The 27064-nt window shown below is 33.2% G+C and overlaps 2 protein-coding genes across 4 annotated transcripts in view; one reads left to right on the top strand and one right to left on the bottom strand.

Moving 5' to 3' along the window:
* The window catches only part of BicC (protein bicaudal C), a 59251-nt gene that overhangs the window by 5535 nt on the left and 26652 nt on the right, over window positions 1-27064 (top strand). For 2 of the 3 annotated variants that reach the window (XM_089085374.1, XM_089085376.1), the window contains exons 1-3: window positions 17596-17738; window positions 19350-19640; window positions 21892-21926. In XM_089085374.1, coding sequence (XP_088941500.1) covers window positions 19412-19640; window positions 21892-21926 — 264 coding nt within the window. In that variant the 5' untranslated portion in view covers window positions 17596-17738; window positions 19350-19411. Of the gene's footprint in view, window positions 1-17595; window positions 17739-19349; window positions 19641-21891; window positions 21927-27064 lie in introns of those variants that run through there. The other variant, XM_089085375.1, reaches the window with a different exon arrangement.
* Window positions 11015-13749, bottom strand: Mettl14 (methyltransferase like 14). Its single transcript, XM_011638156.3, has 6 exons — window positions 13435-13749; window positions 13218-13368; window positions 12933-13109; window positions 12541-12858; window positions 11812-12194; window positions 11015-11470 (listed from the first exon to the last, which is right to left on the bottom strand). Exons 2-6 carry the CDS (start codon window positions 13281-13283, stop codon window positions 11233-11235), a joined length of 1182 nt encoding a protein of 393 aa, XP_011636458.2. The 5' UTR covers window positions 13284-13368; window positions 13435-13749; the 3' UTR covers window positions 11015-11232.

The following is a 27064-nucleotide window of genomic DNA, read 5'->3' on the forward strand; positions in this document are numbered from 1 at the left end:
TCATCATTATTGCTCTGCATTATTATATTTATTGCATGCCTCGGAATGTAAATTGTCGCTATTATCAATCTTTGTCACGTGTTATCAGTATCATATCGCTCTCTATTTTCGTAAGACAAGATAATAAAAATTTCTTAAAGTGAGGGTGAGGGTAGGAGTGACCAATCAATTTGGCGGACGTAATGTTTCTTTGTTAGTTCGCGGATAATTAATAGAATTATCGCATTATCCAGTTTTTCAATGTTCTCGAATGTCTGAGAGATTAATTTCGAGTTTTTAATAATAGAATTTCAATGTGTCTCGTGCAATTTCAAATCTGAGCGAGAGAATTAAATGAAATCAAAGAGGAAGAAGCACTTTGCCCTCCACCGTCGTTGGTTTTTTTCTCTCTTTTTTTTTTTTTTTTTTTCTTTTTACATATAAAACCGTCGAAATAAGCCACTGTAATCATTGACTGACCGATTGTGTCTCTCTGTGTCTGTTCACCCTTAGTGGACTTGGACCAGCGCGTCGGCCGGTACCGTCTTCTGTCGGATGGAGGGATGATAGATCTTTTGTGAGCCCGTCGCCAATCACCCCTAATCATCTTTCGACTTCATTAATATTTAATAACTTTTCAGCCACACATACACACATTCACACACGAATGCGGACGTTGTGTTACGCGTCACGAAACCGACACCGCGTCAGAAAAACTACGTTTCTACGCGTTCACCATTTACGTTTAAGATTTTGTACTTGAGTTAGTGTCTTGTAGGGCCAGAGAGAAAATAAGCCAACGTGATTTTTTTCTATAAAAAAAGGAAAAGAAAAAAGATATATCGAGAATTCGCTTTCTTGCCTTTCTTACGATTTAATGACGATAATGATTTTACACGATTTACACACGCGATAAAGAAGCATAGAGATTAGGCTTGCGAGTGATTATTGTTATGAATGCATGATATGGGATATGAGTGGAGAGAAAAAAGATAGGGGGGAAAATGTGGGAGAAAAAAATGAGTAAGAAAGAGAGCGTGCGAGGGAGGCCGAATGATTGGAACGAAAGTATTTATTATCCGTAAGAACCTAATCAAAATTAACGTATTCACAGATTTACTAACAATATATTATTTATAATAAGCACATTTACTTGGGCTCTTTTTTTTTGTTTTCCAAGTGATACCGTTTGTAAACACGTTGAGCTCCCTTCATTCTGCATGGCATATTATGTTTTTCATATAATAATTGATACATAGACAATTTTTGTCATGTTCAAAGAATTTATCTTCTTATTTATTTTAAATGTTTACGAAAAATGTGTAAAAAAATATGTTGAAAAATAATGTAGGAGATTCAGAAAAATTAATGAAGCGACTGAGATTTGATTCCTATAATAATTTTTCTATATTTATGAAATCAGCAAAATAGTTTACATTTATCTAGTTTATTCTAATATTTATTTTAAAAATATGTGCGGATATATACAAATTTTCGCACATTTTTAACATTAATTATTTAACTTCAATTCTAGATGAAAGTTAATCTTAATATTTAAATCAATTTTCCTCGATAATATTTTATATATTCTGATTAATACGAATACATTTTTTTTAATATATAAAAAAGGTGTAGATTCACCGAATTATGTCAAAAGTTGTTTATGTATGCAATAATCTATTATCGAAATTTCTCTAAATGAAACTTTTATCGCTGAATATGCGATTCTTATATTTGTTATAAGTGAGCTTGTAAATTCTTGAATATTAAATTCGTGACGGACATATTTGTAACGCTATTTTTATCTAAAATGCGAAATGAAAAAAGATTATTATGAACTTCTAAGTATGCAATTATTCGAAACACACTTTATGAAGCTGTTCTACTTTCTATAATTACTTGTCAAAGCAAAAAAGCGAAAACAGAGAACTTCCAAGCTCAACATCAATATAATATACGTACCTTATAATTTATTTCTCATCTTTTCTTCTTGCGAACCTGTGATTACAGTTTTCCTTCGTTAAAGAATAAAGAAGAAAAAAAAAACAAATATATATAGCCAAATTTCAAAACGACGACAGATGTAAAAACATTACCATTAGAAAAAACAAACGGTCAAAAACGGATAAACGGGCTATATATATTATACATATATGGCGTAGCGGAAATGCATGTTTATATATAAACTATATATAGACTGAGATGGAAGAAAAGAAAATGGGAAAATAACGCTGTAAAAAAAAAAACGAATATTTTCATAAGAATAAATATCGTAAGTCAATAATAAAAACGTCTAGAGAGAATATTGTATGGACTGCAATTGTCATCGTGATTTCTTCGCTGAAAGAACCGATTCTCATCGTATATATTCTTGCGAATCTCTCACGGTTTATACACTCGCAACAAGCGAGCAAGATTCGCAGAATTTGTTGTGCTGATAGAGCTCAATATTGACTGGTAACAGACGTGTTTAACAGATCGAGAAACCTCATCAATTCTTAACATTCAAACATAGAATGCTCCAAACTCGTATTTTGTTCGAAATCTTCCAGCGAACTTAAACTCGATCTTTACTCGGCGAAAATTTTTATCGCTTTATTGCATTTCCTCGCACAGCTCTTCTAATTTTTACGTTTAAGTAAAATAATGTGTCTTTAAAAATAATATTTCACGTGTTCATCATACGCGGTTCTCGAGAATTAATTTCTATTTCTTCATCTTTATAATTACAATTTTTATTAAACTTTCATTTGCTAAATAGGATTTGTTATGTTCGTTAAAGAAACTTACAGCTGAAAAAAAATTATATTTCCAAAATATTCTATGTATCTAATATTAGACGAAATGATTCCGTAAAAAGACATATTATTTTACGTGACATCTTTCGAAATTACTGTACCATAGACTTTAAAGGCAGTCTATTTTCAAATTCTTCTGTGTGATATCTTTTCAACGTTAAAAGTTTACACGATGCGTCATGCAAAAATGTACAAAAAGAAAAAAAAATGTTCATTATCCTTGAAATGTTCTTTCCACTTAATATTCAGCACTATTTCAGCATACGAAGTGCTTAATAAATGTGCAAGGATTCCTCGTTGTGGATCTTCCGTGAAGATCCTTGCGCGAATAAAAAGTTTATACAGTGAGCTTACATTGACATTCTCAACTTTTTTTCCGGCGCGATCCGTTTTTCCTTGGTCCGTTAAATCGTCTCGTGTTGTGCATCGATAGATCACTCTAGTAACGTGTGTCTAGAACTATGACGTTCTAACACGACTATGAAACACACTGCGAAACCACCTGCCATGTCTCAGAAAAAAAAAAGACACCGTCGCTGCACCTCTTTACGAATGCTGACTTTAATAAACTTCTGAGAATTGTGTGTGCGTATGTGCGCGTGTGTATGGGAGTGTAAGTGTGTGAGATATATCCGACATTTTTCATTTATATATACATCTGTCCAGCTTCGTGATACACATTTGGAAGCTGCGTGTCATTGTTGCATAATCTTCGAGAGAGACACACCGTTCGCGGGCGAACGCAATTGGCAAACGCTTGGCAATAATCGACTTTTTCGATTAATAAAATATACAGATGGATTTTATTACGGCGGTATTTGGGAGAAATATTATTTAAACGGTACAGTGGGAATTTCATCAACTGGGACATTTTATACTCTTTATAAAGACGAATTGAAGTGATAGAAAAATAATTGCGACAGCGCGAGTTTGATTTCTTATAATACAGTTTAATTTCTTGATAATATATTCTTGATAATATATTTGATTCGTGACGCTTAATTCAACATTTTCAGAATTATTTTTATCGCTTCAAATAATGATTATATTGATATTTTAAGGTCGATATGATATTATCCCGCATTTGGAAGTGCTATATCTTCATGATACATGTCTGTCTTTCTATTTCCAAGTAACAAAAAGACCCAATGATCAATTATCCTACTTTCAATATCAGATGATATTGATACATTGATTCGATCGGCATGATTAATTAATTATTAATTATTAATTAATTATTAATTATCAAGCGTTTATCAAGCGTTACTGCATGGATTATCAACATTTAATATTTAATATTAAATGTTGATAATCCATGCAGTAACGTTTGATAAACGCTTGATAATTAGCAAGCTTTCATTGACATGAATTTTTCATTAATTTAAAAGGATTTATTGCTTTCTTTTGAAGTATTTCTTTTCGTAAAACGATGATACAAATGTTTTTACATGTAGCATTTGATTATAAATCAAAAGCTGCGGTCTAACCAAATTACGATAACGTTCAGAAATGTAAGGACCTGCGCACAATGAAGCAAATATTAGGAACAGGAGTAAATATTAAATTTTGGAAATCAAAAATTTGGAATAAAAATGAAATGTAATGCACAATGAATATTAATAAGTATAAAATACATATCTCATACTTATATTTATTGTGCGTTACGTTTAATTTTTATTCTGAATTTTTATTTCCAAAATTTAATATTTATTCCTATTCCTAATATTTCCTCCATTAATACATTTCTGGAATCTGAAGATACAAAGAAATGTGCGGGACAAGAAATGTTTACGTGATCGTTTCTCTTTTGACAAAAACAATTTCTGATAAAGGTTAAAATAATTGCTAATAATATACATTTCTGCGAAATTAATTTTTTTTATTATTGTAAACTCTTATAACTTGTTATTTAAGAAAATATGCACCTTTATTCATATAATTCAGATGAAAGAATGTTGAATTTTCTTACCTTCTCGAAAGTTTCGTCGTTCGAATTTTGTCTTCAATATTCTTCCGGAAATTCTCAAATATAGTGGAAATATCTAGATATAGTTTCTGAAGGGTCACTTACGGGTCGATGTATCATTTATTAATCGAAAAACGAGACTCATTTATATTTGGAGAGAATTCTTTTTTATGCGAAATTCGAGGAAGAAGTAGACAATTGGGACATCCCGTTTGTCGCCGTCGACGAGGAGAGAATCAACGAAGCAGTTCTTTCATGACAAACAAATTCGTTGTACAAAAGTGCGTGTGAGAAAGAATGAGAAAATGGACGTTCCGATTATCTTGCTATATGCCTGCGTATACCAGCGATTGTTACGTTTAAGTGAGTCTAAAGAGCAAACTCGGTGATACTTGTGGAAAGCGAGGAAAATCCCGTACTGAGTTTTCCGAATTCCCGCTGATCAATATGTACGTGTCATCTGCGAATTACGATAAAAGTGGCGTGACAAGCTTATTTTGAACATCGGTGTACGATTTAAAGTCGATTTTACTGAGAACAGAATGTACATACATGAATTCTATATACGCGCCCGCGTATTAACGATCGGTTTCTGTCATTCTTATTGTTGCACATAAAACTTTATGGTGACACCGTAAAGTACCATTATCACGATTCACGATTCTACTATCTTAAATTAAAAAGCGTCTATTTTGAGCGTTTGATTCAGAAAAAGGTGACATAATAGAGATGCGTTTTTGAGCAAATTAGAATTTTCGTTTTCCAAAAACAAATTCCGACCGATAACAGACATTTCTTACTTCAATTGGTGAATTTTATGAATGATATTTGCTAAAAAATATTTTATATTTTATTAATTAAAAAATATAGGATTTTGTTATTTATTTAAAATTTTGATTCAACAAAATTGTTATCTTTAGATGTACAGTAGTATACAATTTTAAAAAGTTATCTAAAAAAGATCAATTTATTTTATACTGTGAATTTTTGATATTGTAGTATTACTAGTTCTTTTATTTTTTTATACGGCATAATTTTCGTTCATTTCTATTTGAATTAAAAAAAAGATGGCTCTTTCAAAGAATGTATGTCTTTCACCAAGTCACCAATTTTCTCTGGATTACGATCGTATAAAAATTCACGAACGCGAAAAATGGACGAAATCTTTCTCGTGCATTTTGTTACATGAACGCGTCTATTTGACATTCGGTCGTTTTACATCTACGCGATAAACGTATTTTTGTACTTTTGTCCTTATTGTTAAACGCATTATTGGACGCAGGTATGTATGCCATACCTCTCGATGCGTATAAATATATAAGATCTCATATTATATTATATACGAATATTAATTAACGATTAACGCGTGAATTACCCGTCACTTATCATTTAGAATGAAACAAACAAAATATGGATTAGAGGTCGGTTTAAGGGGCAATCCGATAATAAGGTACGTTCACTTCGCCGATTTTTTATATCGCACCAGACAAGTCGGTGTCGACGAGAGTAAAATTTGTCATAAAATTGTGAATATATACATACGTTAGTTACTGACAAATAAATGTTACACGATGCAGTTTGTGTAAGAATATCCCTGTTCGTGTTCTTTCGTACGAGCCGCATCTCTCCTCCGATTTACTTTCTCCGACAAGTAGATATTGTACAATACAATTACGAAAGAATACCTGTATCGAAAACTGCAAATTTATACCGTTGATCATTTCCAGAATTTATAAAGAGACTAAAGCGCGCACAAAACTCTAGAGTTATATTTTATCATATTTACGGATATATCTGTCTGCGTCTATATAAGCCTGTCCTTTGTCCGAGAAAACATGTTCGATATAACTTGTATTAATATTCCTGCCTTAACAACCCCATTGCGATCGCAAGCATTGACACTAATAATTATTGGTTGTCGGATCGAACTCTGCAATGAATGTAATAAAGGCATATGATTAAATCTCTTATCATTATTGCGAAATAAAATAATTATATAATCCATTTCTAGAGCATATCTCTCGAACTTACGAATTTAAAGTGGGTAATGTAAGTACGTACGTATGATGTCTTGTTATATTCTCTTTTTACAATCAGGTTCGTGGCGTTTGCCAGGGTAAGTTCAAGAGCAAAGAAATTTTTTTCGGAAAATTCATATTTTATACAAATAAAATGCAATATAATGAAACTTAATTCTTTGTGCGTGATTTTTCTCGAGCTCAACGCATTTTACCTATTTTTTTTTTTTATTCAACAATAAACTAGTCTTGATTTTCAATCGGGTTTTAACATCTTAAAACTTATCGAAACAAATATCTTTTTTGATAAAATGAAGAAAAAAAAATATAAGAATTCGGAAAAAATGCGTTGAGATCTAGAGAACAAAAAGATAATATGAGCTTTATATTTTTTTTACATCCTCGAACGTGAATGTGTGCGTAAAAAGATTCGGTTTGTCTTTTTCTTTTTTCTTTTCTTTTCTTTTCTTTTTTTTTTTTTTGCTTATCCTCGCTTCTTCATTAAACGGCATTAGTTCGCACAGTCCCTCCTTCCCGCCCAAATGCTCGTAACTTTTGGTTGACCCAGAAATATCTCATTTCAACATCGCGCCTTTCTCCACGACTGACGATAGGTCTGCTTGCAGGGGAGTCGACATATTTGTGACTTTGAGACGTGACTGATGATGATGATGATGATGATGATGATGATGGTGATGATGATGATGATGATGATGATGATGATGATGATGGCGGTGCCGATCGGGGCTAAACCCTTCTTCACTGTGACGATCAACCTCTGACCGCAGAAAACCTCGCACCGCTTGATTACTGAATCGAATTTGTGTGTGCGAATAGATGAAACCACCATCGCCATCCCGTGCCTGCTACACCACGCATGCATACACACACCCTGCCCGCCATTCCTCGCCCTACAAAAAAAATTATTCTTGGTACACACACACACGCTGATGCTTCACTGAAAAAAAAAGATTACGTTATCATTTAGAGTTAATTAATTTAACGTCGTGTGTCGCATCGTGCGTGATGAATACACGGCTTTTATATAAAAGAAATAAAGCGCCAGTTTTTTTTATAGCGCCGGGAATTTCTCCTGTCCGCCGGCATATTTATATGAAACACGACGATCTATCAGTTAGAGTAAGTGATTTTGTACAAATGCAGATATATTTAAGAATTAATGGTATCACCACCAACTCGCGAGAATATCGGATCGAGATCAAACTTCAAGCCGAATGATCACTGTTAAATAGATTAATCTTTGACTTGACTGTGTCAAGTAAATATTTTTTTACGAAACTTATAGAAAAATCATCTTCTTGAAAAATTTTTATCGTAAAAAAGAAGAATAAGATAATGAATTGAAGATTACAAAAGCAATGTTAAAGGAAGACGTATTTAGAAAAGAAGTATTTTGCTACACGGAGAGGCGCTTGGTTTCTTCTGTGCAAAAGCTGTCCTCATTAGCATTAGCTAGAGATCTTTTTATAAATACATAAAAAAAAAAAAAGAAAAACGAAAACGAATATTCGGCAACATTTTCGTTTCAATTTCGCGCTTCAACGCGATTTGCTGTCGAAAATGGATCGATTTCGCATACAAGTCGAGTGAGTCCCGCGTATGAAAGTACAAAGTACTCCCCGAATATGAGCCTCTAAAATACGCGCCGTCGCATAACGCGCATAAATGAGTTATAAATCGAAAGTTTCTTTTATTTTTTTCTTTTTTTTTTTATTTATTTATTCATTCTCTGCGGAGAGCAATAACGATGTTCGTGTCCTGCGCGAATAATTTATTTATTTATTTTCTCCCGACGTGTTTTATTCGTATGTAATACGTACGCAAGTGTTTCTTTTTTTCTGGTGTCTCTTCGACATGATGGACGATTCATTTCGACGACGTAGATATCCGATTTGTCGCACATTGTGTAATCGCGCGCTGATATTATTATTACTTTAAGTTCGCCTATATATTTTTTTTTTCGTCATCAACGAAATTTGTCGATTGAAATTTGTACAATATTTCTGTTCTCTTGTATTTTCGATATAAAGCAGGATATCAATTATTAATATCAACAAATTGTTCGATAATGCACGCTACACTTTATTCGTTTAACAATTGTCTATAGTGATACGTTCTTAATTTAATCGCGTTAATATGGATGAGAAGGTGATGGAAGGAAACATGATGACTGATTGTTGACGTACGCAATTGGTGTTCAGCATCGAAATACAATTGTTTCTTAGAAAAAAATAGACTTTGTTATCTATTATTATTATTATTATTATTATTATTATTATTATTATTATTATTATATTAATTGGATCGTTTATGTATTTTATTTATGATCATGTTGTACCAGGGTTTTTAATACTCTATTCCGATCTTTCTTTTTGTATTATGCCATCTCTCGTTTAGAAAGAGGATTGACGATAAAAAAATTAGAAATATAGCGTTGCGTTGAAGAACGCGTTACGAAAGAATAGGTACATAAGATCCATCATAGTTGAAATTATGGTAGATGATTTTTACGTTAGATCGATAAGAATAGCAATAATCAAGTAAACGTCGTTTGATTTACTTTTACTCGTTTAGTATTTAATCAAACAAAAAAAAAGGAGGAAAAAGAAAAGAAAATGAAAAAAACGACATCTTCTGTTGTAGTAGAATAAATCTCGCATGTTATTCCGCAATAGGAGCTTAAGTTTTGTTGCAAATATATACAAGTACATCGTGACTCCGGCACGTAGATACGATCTTTTGTGACCTCATCTCAATAGAATCCGCTCTTTATAAATTAGAAACGAAATATATGTATATCCGTCGCTATACTAGCATCTCTATACAAAATTATATTCAAACGGACTTTGCGGAATTTTGCCTCAGATAGATTCATTTCATTCACCAGAAGCTTTACTGGGACCAATAAAACTATTTTGTAAGTTTGCGTATTTCTTTCTTCTTTGCTGACGGCGATCTTAATTTTAAGAACTCTATATATTTATGGTATATATTATAAATTAATTACTCGACTCAGCCTATAGAGTACAAAATACGTGACTTGATCTCAGATTTAAATTAATTACCTTTCTCTGCCTTTCTGAACGAGCGTGGCGTTAATTTTTTTTTTTTTTTTTTTAACGATATCGTTGAGAGTATATGTTTAAGGAAATCATTAACCGTTAACAAAGGACAGGTTTTACATGAAAATTAAAGCAGCTAAATTTCTCATAAATTAATCGCGTTAATTTTCTTATTGAATACGCACGCGACAGTGACATCTGAACATGTTCATCATCACTTGTGATTAGCATGGTGATTCATTATCTTTGAAATAAATCGTGTCCATTAAATGTTGCTTTATGCGGAAAGCATTTATTTTACCTGAACTATGACAGAAGAATTTTGTACGAATAAAAGATATAAAACGGAAGGCTTCGAAAGCATGCCATAATAATTATAAAAGTCATAATAATATAAAGTTTCGAAGTTTTATTTTTGTTTTTTTGTCTAGAATTTTGCTGCTTTTGTAACTCGGAGATAATTCTAAATGACTGACAAGGAGCGTGCGCCTTTCTTTGTTCTCTCGAGAACGAATCCTTCGCTATTATTTAATATAATCCTATTCGTAAGACGAAGTTTACGATTTCTTGCTTCCGCAACATAACAACGAAATATATATATTTTATTTTTATATATATGTACGTATATTCATTTGTTCCTAGTGCGATTTATAATGCAATTAGATGCGATCTAGTTGAAAATTCGTCGAATTTGGATCTTACGCGATCTTTTTAGTGTCTTATTTGAACAGCCCTTCCTTCCTTAAGCTGCGACTCTGGCAGTCCGATTTATCGTTAATGATCTAAAGATAGAGGCAATACTATATACTATTCAGATAATTAAGTTACATGTAATAATGCGTTCAAATGACAAATTGCGTTTTTTACGATGTACCTTGCAATAACAATAAGTTTGATATTAAAACAATATGTTTTATCTTTATTTTTTTTATCCTATTCCTTGTGCGGTATAAAAATCCTATATAATATCCATAAAACATCCTGATTTTACTATTTCATGCATGGTATATTATATATTTTTTTAAATATTTTGTTTATTGTTTAATGTTTAATTATTTTGTAGACTTTTTATAAAATGCGAACTTGATTTTTCCTTGGAAAATTTCAAGGATTTTAAGCAGATTATAAAAATCTTGTTTTTTAAGTATAAGATTAATGAAAGACATGATATTGATGAACAAATTCAATGATTATTCCAGCAAGTTTGCCAATAACAGAATGATTCAAAAATGATCGAAAAATATTAAAAGTTGTGACACATTCTATGAAATAAGGGAAGAAAAACATCTTGTATATCCTACGTACTTATTTCTTTATCCATATTTTCATATCTTATATGTCTATTATATTAATATTCGAAAGACATATAATAGGATTCCGTAATTTATTTATCTTCCTCTGCCTCTGCCACGATTGAAGCCTCCTCTTCCTCGACCGGACACCTTACTTTTCGGCGGCGGGGATTTTGGTCTGAGCGCTTCTATTCTTTCGGTGCAACCAGTAGTAATCTGACCATTTGTGAAGTAACTCTGATAAAGATCCGCATTAAAATTTGTATTTGTTAATTCCGGACCGACAGTGAGCCAACCAGGCCTGATGGTGCTATCACGACCAAAAAGATGTAACCTGAATACAAATAAAATATTAAGGATATTTAAAAAAAATAAATACTGAAAAAATTTTAAATTAACTTTCTGTAACTTCTGTAACTTTATAAATATTTTTTCTTTAAGAAAAACTAATTTAATTTTTTGAATTTAATTTTTTATTCATTTTTTGTTTTATATCAAATTTTATTTTTAAATAAACTATATTAATTTTAATATAGTTAATATTACATAATGCTATTAAAATAAAAAAATTCCATACTTGTCTACGTTTTACCAAATAATTCGATTTTATACTAAAATTAAAAAAAAACAATTTTGAATAATTATATTTGTATTTGTATATTTGTATTTTTGTACCTTCTTCGGCCGAGGCAGAAGTGCTCGATGATGTGAAAAATCTCTACAGGTTTCTCGATAGAACCATAATCAGGCTCCTCGGATATTATGAGATCAATGTCAACGTTAGCATGAATGAAATCTCCATCCGTGGAACGTCGCACCGTTCCCTTAATACCCATTAGGCAGTGTTCTTTTGTTCTCTGCAGCACGGCCTTACTGTCCAGATTCTTGCTGTGACCTGGATTGTTGATGTTGGTGCGGATCCAACAGATATCTTCGCAACGGCGGAAACCCCACTTTCGTAAACAAAATCGTCCCATGTCCAATCCATCGCTGCTACCACACCATAAAAATACGAAACTCCGATTGGCAGCCACCTCACCAATATCCAACTCCATTATCTACATAGAGAATTAATTACATCGATAATAATTAACTTCGTTTGAAAATTTAAGACAAAAGAAATAAAAATTATAAATAATTCGAAAGTGAAAACTTTTTAATACTTTATCAAAAATATAAATATTACGAATGAAATATGGGTGTATTTACTCGTTATTATTTTTAAATAGTAACTATCAGGAATTTTATTTGTCAAATATATCTAAATATAAATAAATATATATATATATATATATATATTTTAAATTTTTATTTATTAAGAAAATTTATTAAGAAATATTTATTAAGAAAATTTCAAAAATTTAACTTAAAAGTAAACATGTGATTTAACTACGCGAGACTAACTTGGTCCCAGTTCCAAAGCTGTACATTAGTCGCGCCGCATGTTCTCTGATACTCTTCCAAAGGTGGCTCTATAAGAATGACATCAAATTTACAATTGAGTTCTTTCAGGTTATATGACAGCAGGTCTGTTTTTAGATACATTGGTGGAGTCGCGGTCTCTGCAATTAGATCATCCTTTAACTTGATCAATTCGCGTAGTTTTGGGTACTCTTCGAATCTATCCGCTAGTCCCACGTCTCTAATAAAATTCTGTGGCCGTTGGCCAGTGTCGATAAAATGTTGACAATAGTCATTGTGTGGATTCGACGACTGCGTTCCCTTTAAATACGTAAGATAGCTTAGACAGATAGTTCAATGGAAACATACAGAATATCAATATAAAATGCCAATACCTTCAAGAATGTCGAGGAATCCTTATAAACAATCTCATCTGTCGGAGCAACATCGTCCTTCAAATCCTTGATCGCACTGTCAGATTTATCACTGGATAGCCTGCCTCTTTTTTTCTGCGTGTCTTCCACATCCGTTCCTAGAATCTGTCGTAGTTCGTCTACGCTCGAAACTCCCAGCTGCAAACAAAACAAATACATGAGGCTGCTGATGTTTATTTAACTTTAATATATACATTTAAATATATATTAGTTGTTTCTTTCTTTCGAATAGGTTTCAGCATTTACCGTCTGAGCCAAGAGTTTCTTTCGTTTCTGAGAGCGTTCCCAACGAGCTTGCAGCATCGTTTGCATCCTTTTTCACGTCATGAACATGTTCAGCGAGTTCTTGCGTCGTCTTATTTCACACAATCACATCATCGGCGCCAGGAAGATGAAGCTGACGTCAGGGACACAACGTAATTCGTGTTATTCATATTCGCACTTGAAACACTTGAAGACTTACCTCGATTGATCTCGATTATTATTCATACAGTGCAAACGATTATTAATCATACAATGCAGAATCAAGAAATTACATTCTCGATATTTCTTTATTTATTCCCTTCAAGAAATATCGTTTCCTTTTCTTCTCTAATGTTCTGTTTCAATTTTCATGTTGAAAATTTTTTAAAATCGTCGAAGCTATGATATGCTGAACCTAACCTCTTATTACATATGATGTTAGCGATTGACAACGGGATCACTCAATGATAGTTCTCTGACGATAGTAACGCCAACCGAGATTACGCCATTTGAGGCCGATGGCAGTCATGTCGATAATAATGTTCACTGCATTTGTCACGCTGTTTTTATGTCACGAGCTTCGCAAGTTTGTAAAATAAAATTATCTGTGTGTATTATTTACATAAACTGCGGTACAAAATAATACATAAAAATAATATATTAAAAAAACAAAAAAGAAAAAGATTTAAAAAAATTTTCTTTTATTTAAAAAATGTACAGTCACGCGTAACGTCAAAAGATTAAAAAAAATATATAATTAATTATATGATACGCCATCTATAAAAAAAATCTTTCAGATCGATAGTATCGTCTGTTGATACAACTTATTAAAGATTAGAGGTATTTGATATTGATTACTACAAATAAATATTATAAATTTTAATTTTTTACACTTCAAAAACAAAATTTAATACAAACATATAATTCGTTTTCATTATTAAAAATATTAATAAAACAATGTTAAGATGCGTAAAAGATCGGATACATTATATATCCTGTATATATTTATAAATTTAAAGGATAGGAAGAATGATAACATAAATATACTTTGCGTTCTTCGAATCATGTAAAGTGATAGTCCCAATTATAAGTCGAGTTCTAATTTTAAATCAAAGTTACAAAAGATCTGTTCCCTTCAGCTGAATTTTTTACACAGTTCATCTTTTGTTTTTCCTTTTCTTTTGTTGATGTTAGAAAGAAAAAGAAAAAAGATGAACTGTGCAAGAAGTTTAGCTGAAAAAAACAGATCTAAAGATGATAAATTACAAAGATGATAAATACAGATGATAATATAGATGATAAAGATGATAAATACAGATGATAGATAAATTACAGATGATAAATTACAAAGATATATATAGTAATAAAGTTAATAAAATTTATAATATTAATTTTTATTCTTTTACACTCTTTGTAGTGTTTAATATATAAATATTGTATATTTCCTAGGTTTTTTATAATCATTATAGTTGACAATTACTTTCTTAAATATTGCTACTATTCAAGAAAAGAAAGCAGAACGTTGCTTTCCTTAATAATTCCTTGACATTAAATTACTATGAAATTTTTGATTGACGATTGTTAAATACATTATTATATTATATAAATTAAAATAATGTGAATTTAAACATTAATATAAAATTATATAATATAAAATTATATATAATTTAATATTAAAAAGGTAAACATCGAAAATATGTAATTAGAAATGAAATTACATCAAAATGTAATTTTTCCCTGAAATTATAATATTTACTGTTTTTATATTAATATTATTAATATATTTATATATTATTAATATTTTTTAATATTAAACTGACAAATTTATCCAAATAAACAAAAGATATTTTAACTTTAAGTGATCCATAATTGTAACCGTCATTTTACCTTGTCTCTTTTCTTTATTTCTTCTATATTGTTATATATGTTAGTATTTATTTCTTCTATATTGTTAGATATATTATGTAAAAAAACTAATGAATATTATTATATTAGATAAAGTTCTAATAACACAACGAAAATTCTAATAATTTTGTTGAATAGTTTCACAATTTATTATTTCTGTTATGTTAAATGTTGAAGCGTAAATATTCATATATAATTTTCTCAGTGTTCGTTAACATTATTTTTATTTTTCAACATATATTTTATTATATGTATATTATAACCGTATTTTAATATATATTATCATGAATAACGTGAACCATAGAATTTCAGCACTGGATTTTCAATATTTATATTGCGTGCATATAATAATAATAGTGCATATAGTAATAATTATAGTATTATCATATGCATTACGTATGCAATGAATATATCGCATTGTATGTATATTATACCACGTGCCCCGATAAATGTTTGACAAATGAATGTCATTTTGACTCTTTGTTGCGAAAATGAGAAAAAGAGAGAGAAAAAGAGAGGGACCAAATAGAAAAAAGTATAGATAAGGAATGCGCAAATGCAGCGATAAGACTTGACGTTCAGTAGAACAGAAAACGCAGAATCAAACGAAAGAATCAATGTGACATGTAGTGAAAGAGAAAAATAAAGCAAGGAAATAAAGCGAGGAAATTCATGACGCACTATCAAAAAAAGAGAGGGAGAAAGTAAAAAATTAATAAAGATCATTTTTCGTACCTATGTATGCAGATGTATGCAGGTGTAGATATGAAGAGAGACGAATGAGATTGAGCCCTGATACGAACGAATATTTGTTAGAGAGGAAGAAGAAAAATAAAGGATAGGATAAATAGAAGAGAAAAGAAAGCTCAAGGAAGGAAAGAGGGATACGTGCAATAAAAAAAAGTGTACGTCCTGGCGAAGAAACCACCAGGCGTCCAGGAACTTCTTCGTTATTAAGCTTAAGAAGGAACAATGGTTTAACGCGTGGCTTATTGTCGAGAAATTTCAAAATCTGGGATTATGTCGTGCGAAAAATAGGATGCGATTAAACGAAGAAAGTTTTTGGGAAAAAAAAGAAAAGACATTAGAAGAGATACGGATCGCGTAGAACGAATAAAGAGACCGGCGGCGGTACCAACGCGATAACGATGAGGCTTACGTCACGCGTATTCAGGAGTCAAAGGAGGGAATGTGCCACCGCACAGTACAGTATGCGGTTAACTTTCCGTTCCCGCGTGCGTGCGTGCGTGCGTGCGTGCGTACGTGCGTGCATCAATACATCCGCTTTCAAATTGGCGCGCGATACACGCGGCTGTTTCACCATCTGCTGATCGGCGCGCATGAATCACATCGGAGAGAAAGAGAGAGGTATGTAACCGGCGCTCCGGGGAACCGCACATTTCGTCGAATTGACAATTTCATTAGCCTCGAGATTACATCGAGGCAAAATTAAATGAGATGTTCAAGATTCTGTTTAATCTCCTGCTAGAAAGAAATTTAATTTCACTTCTCCGTTATTAGCTTACGAAGGAACAATGGCTTAACGCAACGGCTTATTGTCGAGAAATTTTAAAATCTGGGATTATATCGTGCGATCGTAGGATTGACGAGTAAAGCTCCGTCTTGAATTTCGGAATTAGGAAGGAAAGAAATGTCTCGGCATCCAGTGTTTTCATCAAAGAGGAACGAATTTTTCTTTTAAATTCAGTATCTGTATATATATATATATATATATATATATATAAATATACACATTTCATCAACAATATAAATAAAATATAAAATTTACATAGTTTATTACATACATTGCATCCGTCAACGAGAAATCTTTTCTCACGTTTTTTTTCACGCCCATCCCTGGACCGTTGATAATCCCTGCAAAATTCTGCCTGCACACACCACTCTCTCCTTTGATTTTCTCCGCGATTTCACCCCCAGTCCGATCGTTGGAAGCGCGAAATCGTTTCGAAAATGAGTTCCACGCGCCGGACGTGTAACACACGCTGCTCTCCGACACGTGTCCAAGAAAACAATTTTTTGCCAGCGTTCTTCCGCTGGTGAAGGTCTCCCCATTACTTGTGTATATATACACATACATATTATACACGATACATCGACGCGATCCGGTAGCGAGCGCGACGCCGGTGGTGCCGGGGCGAGGAGCGTTCCTCAAGAGTGAGGATAGCACGACGACAAAAACCGGGTGAATCGGTGCCGGTACCACGCGCCGCGATTGGTCGTCGTCCCGTGGTCGCTACTTACCCCGAAAATCGGCTCGGATTCCGAGAAACGGTGCCGTGGCCCCTCACGCCCCGCCACCCCCTCCGGGGTAACTCCCCTTTTACTTGTTACCACCGCCATATTTTGTTTACACCGCGCCGCACACCGTCGCTCGCTCGCCCGATCGCTCGCTCACTCGCTCGCTCGTTCGTTCGCGTCGATTACAACGACAGGTTACAGCGCTGCCGCCGATCGAGTTGGACGGCAGCAGCGGCGAGGACGAGGACCAGACCCGGGACGAAGAGACAGAGACCCACCGGCGGGACCAGGATCAGGCCCCGCGACATCGCATCACCGCCTCGATAATTAAATCAAGACAGTGCCATCGTCATCGTGCAGGTCAGTTCGCGTCTTTGGGCGACAGTGATGTGAAGTGTGTCGATGTATTCCGGATATCAAAATTATATCCCTTCCGTATGTAGGTTCCGCATCCCTCAGGACGGATACCAGCGTCTTCAGCTGCCTTCAGCAACGCAAGCACCGCTGTCCGTCTATCTATTTTCGTTTCGGAATAATCCGCGGCCTGTACTTTTAGATTTAGTCTCGTTTCGAGATATCACCTCGGTTATTTCAAATCGATAGTTCCGCGTGGCGAAGTGATGTTATTCCGAAGAACCGCCAACACTTCTCACAGTTTACACGTTTGACCTAATAGTCGGATAGTTTATATATTCACGATACGGTGCCGTCGAATATATCCGCAAAATTGATACGGGAATACGGGAATAAAGCACCCAGAGTCGAAAATGAAATGCTCCCTGCATTGCTATCTCGGCATTGCAACATTTATATATTCGAGGATATTATTCTAGAAAAGAATTTCTCTCGATTTCCTGGAGTTTCCGGAAATTCCGGAAAGAACCGAAAGTTGAAATTTACGATCAAACGGCATGTTTAACGACTCAATTTTTCGAATTCGAACATTCTATCGATGTTTTCTCGCTTTCTCAAAATTTCCGAGTTCAAGAAAAATAGAGCACGATTTTTTATAACAATTAAAAATTAAATATTTTATTATTGTCGTCGTTGTTGTTATTATTATTACGCCGCGCATACAATTACTGGTTTATATGGTAATAATAATGGAAACAATAATTTGTCTAATGGTCGTCGAACTCGAGTCGAGTTGAGACTTATCTGCCTCTCCGTTTAGAGTATAAAATTACGTCTACGTGACTCCTCGTGATTGGTATTGCCTACGTGATGTTTACCTTTTTTTTCGCACAGACTATGAACCATGCAGAAGCAAACAAGCCGGTTTCTTGCCCGGAATAATGAAGGAATTTCGGCGAATTTGCTGCACGCGGAAGAAAACGTTGAATTTTATAAACGAACATGAGCTTATAAATAATGCGAAATTCGGTTCGTCTTTTCCGAATAGAGCCTTCTACTCGGTAGGTAGGGGGAATTGTCGAGGAATCCGATAATTAGGGACATAAATTATGCGCTGAAGAGACGACTCACGTGATCCTGATTATCGGGAATTCACGTGATCCTGATTAAACCGTCGTAACGTGCACGTGGTGTACGGTGAATGACATCCACCTGTTTGCTGATCCTGACACGTGATCGCATTTTTGCGCGGTTCAATATGAACGAGGGAGGGAGATCGCCTCAAAAGACGAGAACCACATGGAGCGCACTGACAAAAAATACGCATTTAAATAAACCGGGAAAACGGGGGGAATTCGAAATCTCCCCGTATTCTCCGAAAATCATCTTGCGTGATATTAACTCTGGATGAGAACGTCCCGCGTGATAATTTCATTGGGATGGAATGTATACCTAGCGCCCTTCCTCCCCCCCCCCCCCCACACTCCCCGACCGAGATGTTACCTAATAATATCGTCGCGCCTTCGTCGATCAGGTTTTCAATTCTTTGGGAAATACGGCGTATCGAATGAGTGATGTCTAATTTCTATTTTGAGCTATTCTATTTCCTGTTGGCAGTGTCGCGACGTGGGTGAGGTAGGCGGAGGCCGCGGCGGACGCGTCGCTCGTCGGACGGCAGGATGAGGCCCGACGAGATGGTGGTGAACAATGGCGAACCACGGCGGGCGGCGGAAACGATGTCGGAGACATCGGAGGGCACCGCGACCACCAGCGTGTCCGGCAAGTCCGGTTTCGAGAGCCGCGAGGAGCTGCATGACCTCGCGGCCCTACTGGGCATCAATGATCCCGAGGACCTGCATCAGGAACGCTTCCGCGTGGACCGTCGTAAACTGGAGCAGATGCTTCTCGGTGAGTGAGCGCGATCGTCAACGTGCACGAGGTTGACATGAGCTATATATCCTGAATTAACTTGCTATTTAATCGGAACGGATGCTTTTGTATAATGGCACGCATAAAGACGGCACAGTTTTTAGAACTATTTTAGCAGTAGATTTGATGAGAGAGAGAGAGAGAGAGAGAGAGAGAGAGAGAGAGAGAGAGAGAGAGATGGATTAATAACAACAGAATAAGAAAATAAAAGAGACATGGGGAAATTAAAAAAATTTATTTTGTCAATTAAATTGAAATAATTGAAATTCTACCTATATTTTTATATTAGCTACTTTTTTGTGTATTATATACACAATTTTGTGTATTATATACATATTATATCAATTTAATAATTGTTATTTAACAATAAAATATTTTTTACATGTAATATATTCCTATGTGATAATAAATTTTCATAAAAATTTTCATATTAATAATTTCTAGTAATTTCACAGTAATAATTTCTTTTATTACTAATAACATTTGTATTGATTATATCGTAATTAGTATTAAAAACAAAATTTTTAAGTGCCAGTCTTTAAAGAAATAGATGTAAAACTATCTTTAAATACATGTCTCTGTGAAAAAAAAATTTTATTTTTTTGTAATTTATAAGATGAAATGTTAATTCTCTCAAATGTTCAATCTCGAGATATTCAGATAAAATAAACCGATTATTCGTGATGTAGTATCTAACAATGATAGAAAGCAAATTGAATCAAATTTAGTTTCAAAGAATTTAGTTGATTTAAATGGCAATTATATCAAGGACCCATCCAATCTGTCGTGACGCGACAAATTCTCATGACTGTCGTACTTTCTCCCGACTGCCAATATCCGAATGCCAGATTTCGAGAGTAGGCGTTTATCGAAGAAAGTCAAGATATTAGTGGCCAGGAACGAACAATTGAATAGAACAATTTACTTTTTAATCAATTAAAGATTTTATCGAATTAAAAAGCTACAAAATTATGTCATGAATGTATGATGCAATATTACGTCTCGAATAAATTATAAATTTATAAATTCTACGCATAGAGTTGCTCCGATTTAATGTTAAATGCCACTAATTTTGTTCCGACTTTTAGTTTTCTGACATGAAAATTCGCTATCTTGCGCGATCATCGCCGCCGTATTCGGAGCTAAATCACGCGTTGAGAATACGGGCCACGGTCTCGACAATAACTTCGTCGTTATGTATTTCGCGTTTAACCCTCCCCTCCCCTTCCCTCTCCGCTCTCTTTATCCCGACACAGTAGGCACTCCGGTGTCCTTTATCGCTTTCGTTGCTTCTGGAGTGTCTATAACGCTCGAGGAGCGAAACGAGTCACCGCGGTGTCTACTTTCGCTTTCCCGTCGAACGTAGACTTGATTCCTTTTCGCTGTCTTTCCGCGACAGCGAAAGCATTTGCGGTTTGCGAAAAATTTCCCGACTAATCAAAAACGGCAAAATATTTTCGTTTATACTTATTTTATTTCCGTTTTATAAATCAGGAAAAAAGTATTTATTTAAAAAGATTTCCTCGTCTATTTTATAATTGTTTTTACATTATTAAATAATATTTTATTATGTTATATAAATATTGGCATAATTAATTTTTCACAAAACAAGTTTAAGAAAATTCATTATTATCATCTAACTAAATAATAAAGGTAAAGAGTAAGCAAAATTTGAACACTTGTTAAAGGTCTTTTGCATTATTTGATTTTTACTTCTAATGTACATTTATTTTTAATGATGATTAATTTTTGTTTTAATTTCAATCCTATCGATGCAATTAAATTGATCGAGAAAATATAACAGCAGTTTCTCGTATCGATCGTTTGTTTAGCCGTCGCTATTTGCATTTGCGAAATGGTATACCTGGAACTACGATTTAAATAGACAGCTTGTTTGTAAACGGTATTATATAGCAGCTGTCAAGCACCCAGTGTTTTTTCACGTCTTGTAATATCGCTCAGTCGATCGCAATGTAACAGCGTATAAACCTATTTTGCTTCTGGATCACGCGTATTTACGTCTATCTTCATAATTTTATATCGATAAATAGGAAATACGCGATTAGTAGCTGAATTTAACTTATCGCGGATGCGAGGCAAAAATTACGTCATACACATGAGGACATAACAAAATTAAGATAAATAACAGTAGATAAGGAAGAAAAAGATATAGCCATACTTCGAACGTTCTACATTTTTAATATTTTTATCTTTGCATTTGTGTGTGCAGGTGATGTCAAACCGGCGGATACCTTCTTCCATAACGTGAGTTTTTTTTTATTCTTCTGATCGATTAATTTGTAAGTTATAAATGTCGCAAAACGTTATTAATAAGAAGAAAAGTCAACTAAAATATTTCTAAAATTCATGAAAATTCAATTCATTAAAATTAATGATTTAAATCCACGAACCATTTTCAATTTTTATATTTTATATTTACTTGTATAATTTCTTTTGTAATCTAAAAAACAATAGAAGAAAAGATTTCAAGAACGAGAAAAGTTTCTCAAAAAAGATCTCAAAGAATGATAAAGATTAATTAATTAATTAATTTCGTCTAATGTATTATTTATTCAATAATATTGTTCACGAATTGAAATAGCAATGAACGATTGATGTCTTGTTGAAATTGTATTTGCTTGCTTATAATCCTCGGTAAGAAAGGTGAAGACTCATTGCGAAGATTTCGTTGATCGATTAGCGAAAACTTTCTATCCAACATCTGTTGACAAGCGACACGTAAGATAGATCGCGATATTTCATGATGCAACTCCTTTCTCTTAACCACAAAAGATATTTCTTACTGCAAGATCAAGTAAAACTTTTTTATTATTCGCGCCAACCTTATTCTTATTCCGTTTTAAAATAATGTTTTTTTTTTAAACGTTTTAGTACAATTAAGTAAAATAAAATTAATTGTCAAAATTAATTTTTATCAAAACACTCTTTGCAATATTGTCCTATGAAATTTAATAAAATGATATCTAGAATGGTATGTAATTAAATATAAATAGTATTATATGCAGAATTTAAAGGTATAATCTCTCTTTAAAGAGAAGAAACATTGTTTCATCGTACTATTACACGTGATTCATATATAGAGCCATCAAAAAATTACATACTATATATAATAAAATTAATTACATGTTTTACATATATATATATATATATATATATATATATATCATTATATATATATATATATATATATATATATAAATAAATAAAGTTTCTGTACTTTCACTCTGTAGGAAGTAAATGTACAAACGTACGATTATGTGACAAACAAGCTTCTTCACTTAATTGCCATAATAACTATTTTTGACAGAAAGTTAGGTTTCATGCCGGCTACCAGATAACGAAATTAAATTTCTCCTTTTTTCACGCGATATTTGCGAGAGGAGCAATTTCTCCAGCAAAACGACAGAAACATGGGATATATGAAATATAAGGATTATGTATATTAGATTAATGTAAATCAATAAGTGCGAGTGATTACTTTGCAAATTGTAACATTTATAATTTATAAAATTCATGAAACATGAATTTGTTTTCGTAATATATCGAAAAGATCGATCAGCAGCAGTTCGACTCTGACTTGATTGACTTCAACTTCCAATGGACAATCGCGCTCAGAGGATTGCCGACGTAGGCAAGGCGTCTCCTGGTAGAGGCAGCTTCGCACTGACCTTGCGATTATGCGAAAGCGAAAGAGGCTATTTTTATGTATTTTCGCTTCTTGCATCGCAACTTCTTCTCCCTCTTTCATGATAACTCGCGTTACGTCGGGTGAGCTGCAACTCGTTCGCGCAATACGATTTCTTCGCTGATAACGGCGACGATAATACGAGCTTCTCTCATTCGAGATTTCGTCGACTCGATCGTTGCAATTTTTATAAAAGATATCTCATATCAGCAGTTTTATTTTATTTTTTATGACGCTTATTTAAATCACTTAGGCTTCTCTTACTTCTTTTCGCGATTCTCTTACTTAGTCTTCGTCGAAAGTAATTATGAGAAAAAAAATGGTGAAGAGACAAGAGAAAAGAATTTGTTTTATATAAATGCGATACAAATGATAAAAGCATATAAAATATAAAAAAATCGTTACCAAAAGACAAATTTTGTGGGTCAAAAATTAAGCTTTTATCCGAATAATGATCGATTAAGATATCTCAATCGAGACACCGTGATGGTAATCAAAATGGACAGCTGCTTTATGCACGTGTTTTTGTGAAAGAATCAGCAAGCGGTTTCTTGATCGCGTTGACGACAACGACGACATCGATGCGCGAAAAATCTAGATTATGGCGCGCGGAGAAATCCGAACGGACGCCATAAAGAAACTCACGTTCTCTCTTTCGTCTTCTTCCTCGTCACGATAACGTAACTCGAAAATTACAATTGTAGAGCGAAATGAGCCCGCAGCAGGAAGCTTACGATCGGACGTAACACTGCATACTTTCTCCGTCTACTCTCCCCGTCTCTTTCACTCGCCCGGCAGCTCGACAGAGAAAACCGATCGACGAATTACGATCGTGGTGATGGCGTGCTTCTCCCAGCGATGAGAGGATAATTGAGGAAACGCGTAATCGGATAATGGCATGAATCGGGAAACATTGGGGCCCGGACACGTGCTCGTCTCTCGTTCAAATTCAGTTCAAGTCAATTTTGAGAGAGGAGAAATACATTTCGGAGAAAAATAATATGATGTTGAAATGTTAATGAAATCGTGAGATGTATATGTATCACGACGATGTCAATAATCCAATTGCAATCACTGCAAATGTAGATGAGATAACTACCACTGACGACTGCTATATTAATTGGTATTAATTGTGCTTCAAACTTTACGATTCTCAAAAATAATCACTTGTTTTATTTTACAATTTATGTCTCACTTATCGCTTGACTTAATCCAACGATTCTGCGGAGTCTGCCCGGAATATTTTTACATTTACTTTTCAGGAAATATATTTAATGAATGAATAGGAAGTTACTTGGTAGAAAAGAGAAAACTTGGTCGGGGAAATCGGACAGATGAATGAGAGATGAGTGTACGTGTATGCGTGAATTAAGGAGATAAATTAAAACTTCGTGAGAGAACCACGATAAGCGAACTACATTGTGGTCTGAGGGGCCTCGCAAGAGCCCCGTTCACCAAGCATGTTCGAAGGCAATGTTCGCGCTTATCCTTATCGCCTATGCGCGATGTTGCGTAAACGAGGAAGGGGGGGGGGGAGGGGACTGGAAATACACCAGCCGATTATTTATAAAGCGGCTTTAACGGTACCGCATTCTCCCCGCTGTCCCCCTCGCTTGTAAATAATTTTACGATACGCGATATATATATGACATTATCGCCAACGTATGTGAATTTTGTCGAACTTGTGCTATATAACATGACACACTTCAAATGTTCTGATGAACATCTCTCTCTCTCTCTCTCTCTCTCTCTCTCTCTCTCTCTCTTCATTTCCTCCTGATGACGATATCGCTACATTAATTATAACGCCACGGCGTAATCTTTGACCGCTGTTGGCTCTCCGATAACAAGTGAGATCACGCGTTACTAGACAGCGCTTTATTAATTAATATCCGCATGCATGCTGCCTCTTTAGTGAAGAGTATTGATTTTACAGATAGCTCGTAATTTTTTTAATTAGCACAAATAGTATAGTTATTGAAATAGAATTTTGTCACAATCCATTTTCTAACAATTTTTTATTAAAGCTATCTTAAATATTATAAATAGATATTTAAAAAGACACATAGGTATTTAATTGACATTTGTGCTGTAAGTTATCTTATTAAATTTAATTATAATTAGTTATCGATACTCTTTGTCATAGAATTTTGTCACAATCCATTTTCTGACAATTTTTTTATTAAAATTATCTTAAAGATAAGGTATTTGGAAAAGGAGTAATTGATACTTTATGTGTGTTTTAAGTTATCTTGCCAAATTTAATTATAATAGTCAGTTATCAATATCTTTTTTCATATAATATCTTCTAATGAGTTTGTTATATATCTAATGGATTAAAATGTCAATTGTATTAATTATATTGTAATGATAATAAATTTATTTATTTATTACATATTATTATATATTGAAATAATAACCATTATATGTTGATAATAAACATTAATATTATGTTTAATACAAAATCATCACATTGCATTTAAATACATTATATTAATTTCCTGTAATGTAGTTATCAATGAACTTTCGTTCAACTTCAAACCTGATTAATCATAAAATAAACTTTTCCATGCTGTTTCTAATGAATGTCTTAATTTTTGCGATCATGTTTTTTGTCATTATCTTTTAATCTATTCAAAGAAATACAATATCTTATGTAAATGTTACTCTGCTTCTACGAGAGGTTCATGCTTGGAAAATGTCTTAATTTTTTCTACAAGTTTATGATTATTTTTTCTTTGACATATTCATTTATACTTAAAGATCATAAATTACTTCTTCATTGATATCTAAATATTTTCTGAGAGTTGCAATTTTTTGCGGTATATTTGCCGAGCAGTATATTAAAAGAAATCGATGTTTACTGTAGATATCGACAGTTAATACAAACTTGTGCAACAGTATATGTGTGTGTGTGTAATATATATATATAAAATGTGTGTGTGTGTGTGTGTGTGTGTGTGTGTGTGTGTTGTAACAATTATTAGCAAACATCTAAAATTATGTTATTATAATTGTTTTGTATTATTATAATTTTATTAGTACATTTATTTATTGTAGAACAGGACTTTTTCTTGCATAAGAATTTTTCAAAAATTCAGGATTGATTTTCCCTCTCTTTTTTAATTCAATCATATTAATATCGTTTCAATATTCTTTACTCGCCTCGAAACTATGCCGATTTTTCACTATTCTTAAGGATACTTAAACGCTACCTTTTGCGTCAATAATATCTGTTAAACTCGGCAGAGAGATTGTTTTCCTATGCTCAAGAGATTTTTTTTGCGATTTGCATGCACGTTGATGAAAATTATATACTTGATTATTCGATAGAGTCACTTATCTTTTGATTAACATAATTCCATAATAATCAAATATATGCTCAATGACCAGCAAGTATTATTATCGTATTTTAATGTTCAAAAATATAATATTTTTTAGAACAAAATGCGATATCGAAAAATAAAATAAAATATAAATTATAAAATATAAAATTTTATAGCTTGAAAAGCAATCATCTAAGACAAGTGAAAGATTCCATATTCTATACTCATGATTTATTTGTTTTTCGTTATTTAAATTTATCTAAATTTAAAAGAAATTTGGATATGAAGAATTAAACAAATTACTTTATATATATATATATATATATATATATATATATAAAACTTCATTATATATATAACAATTTAGACTA

The sequence above is a fragment of the Pogonomyrmex barbatus genome, unplaced genomic scaffold (genome assembly GCF_055798465.1).
Source record: "Pogonomyrmex barbatus isolate J1 unplaced genomic scaffold, ASM5579846v1 scaffold1, whole genome shotgun sequence".
Taxonomy (NCBI): Eukaryota; Metazoa; Arthropoda; class Insecta; order Hymenoptera; family Formicidae; genus Pogonomyrmex; species Pogonomyrmex barbatus.

Excerpts from the sequence above, each read along its gene's own strand:
- Mettl14 (XM_011638156.3), bottom strand. The coding sequence starts at position 13,283 with ATGCAAACGATGCTGCAAGCTCGTTGGGAACGCTCTCAGAAACGAAAG. Across the intron at positions 12,195-12,540 it reads AGCTTTGGAACTGGGACCAA|ATAATGGAGTTGGATATTGG; the intron begins GTTAGTCTCGCG and ends TTCTCTATGTAG. Across the intron at positions 11,471-11,811 it reads TTCTGCCTCGGCCGAAGAAG|GTTACATCTTTTTGGTCGTG; the intron begins GTACAAAAATAC and ends ATTTGTATTCAG.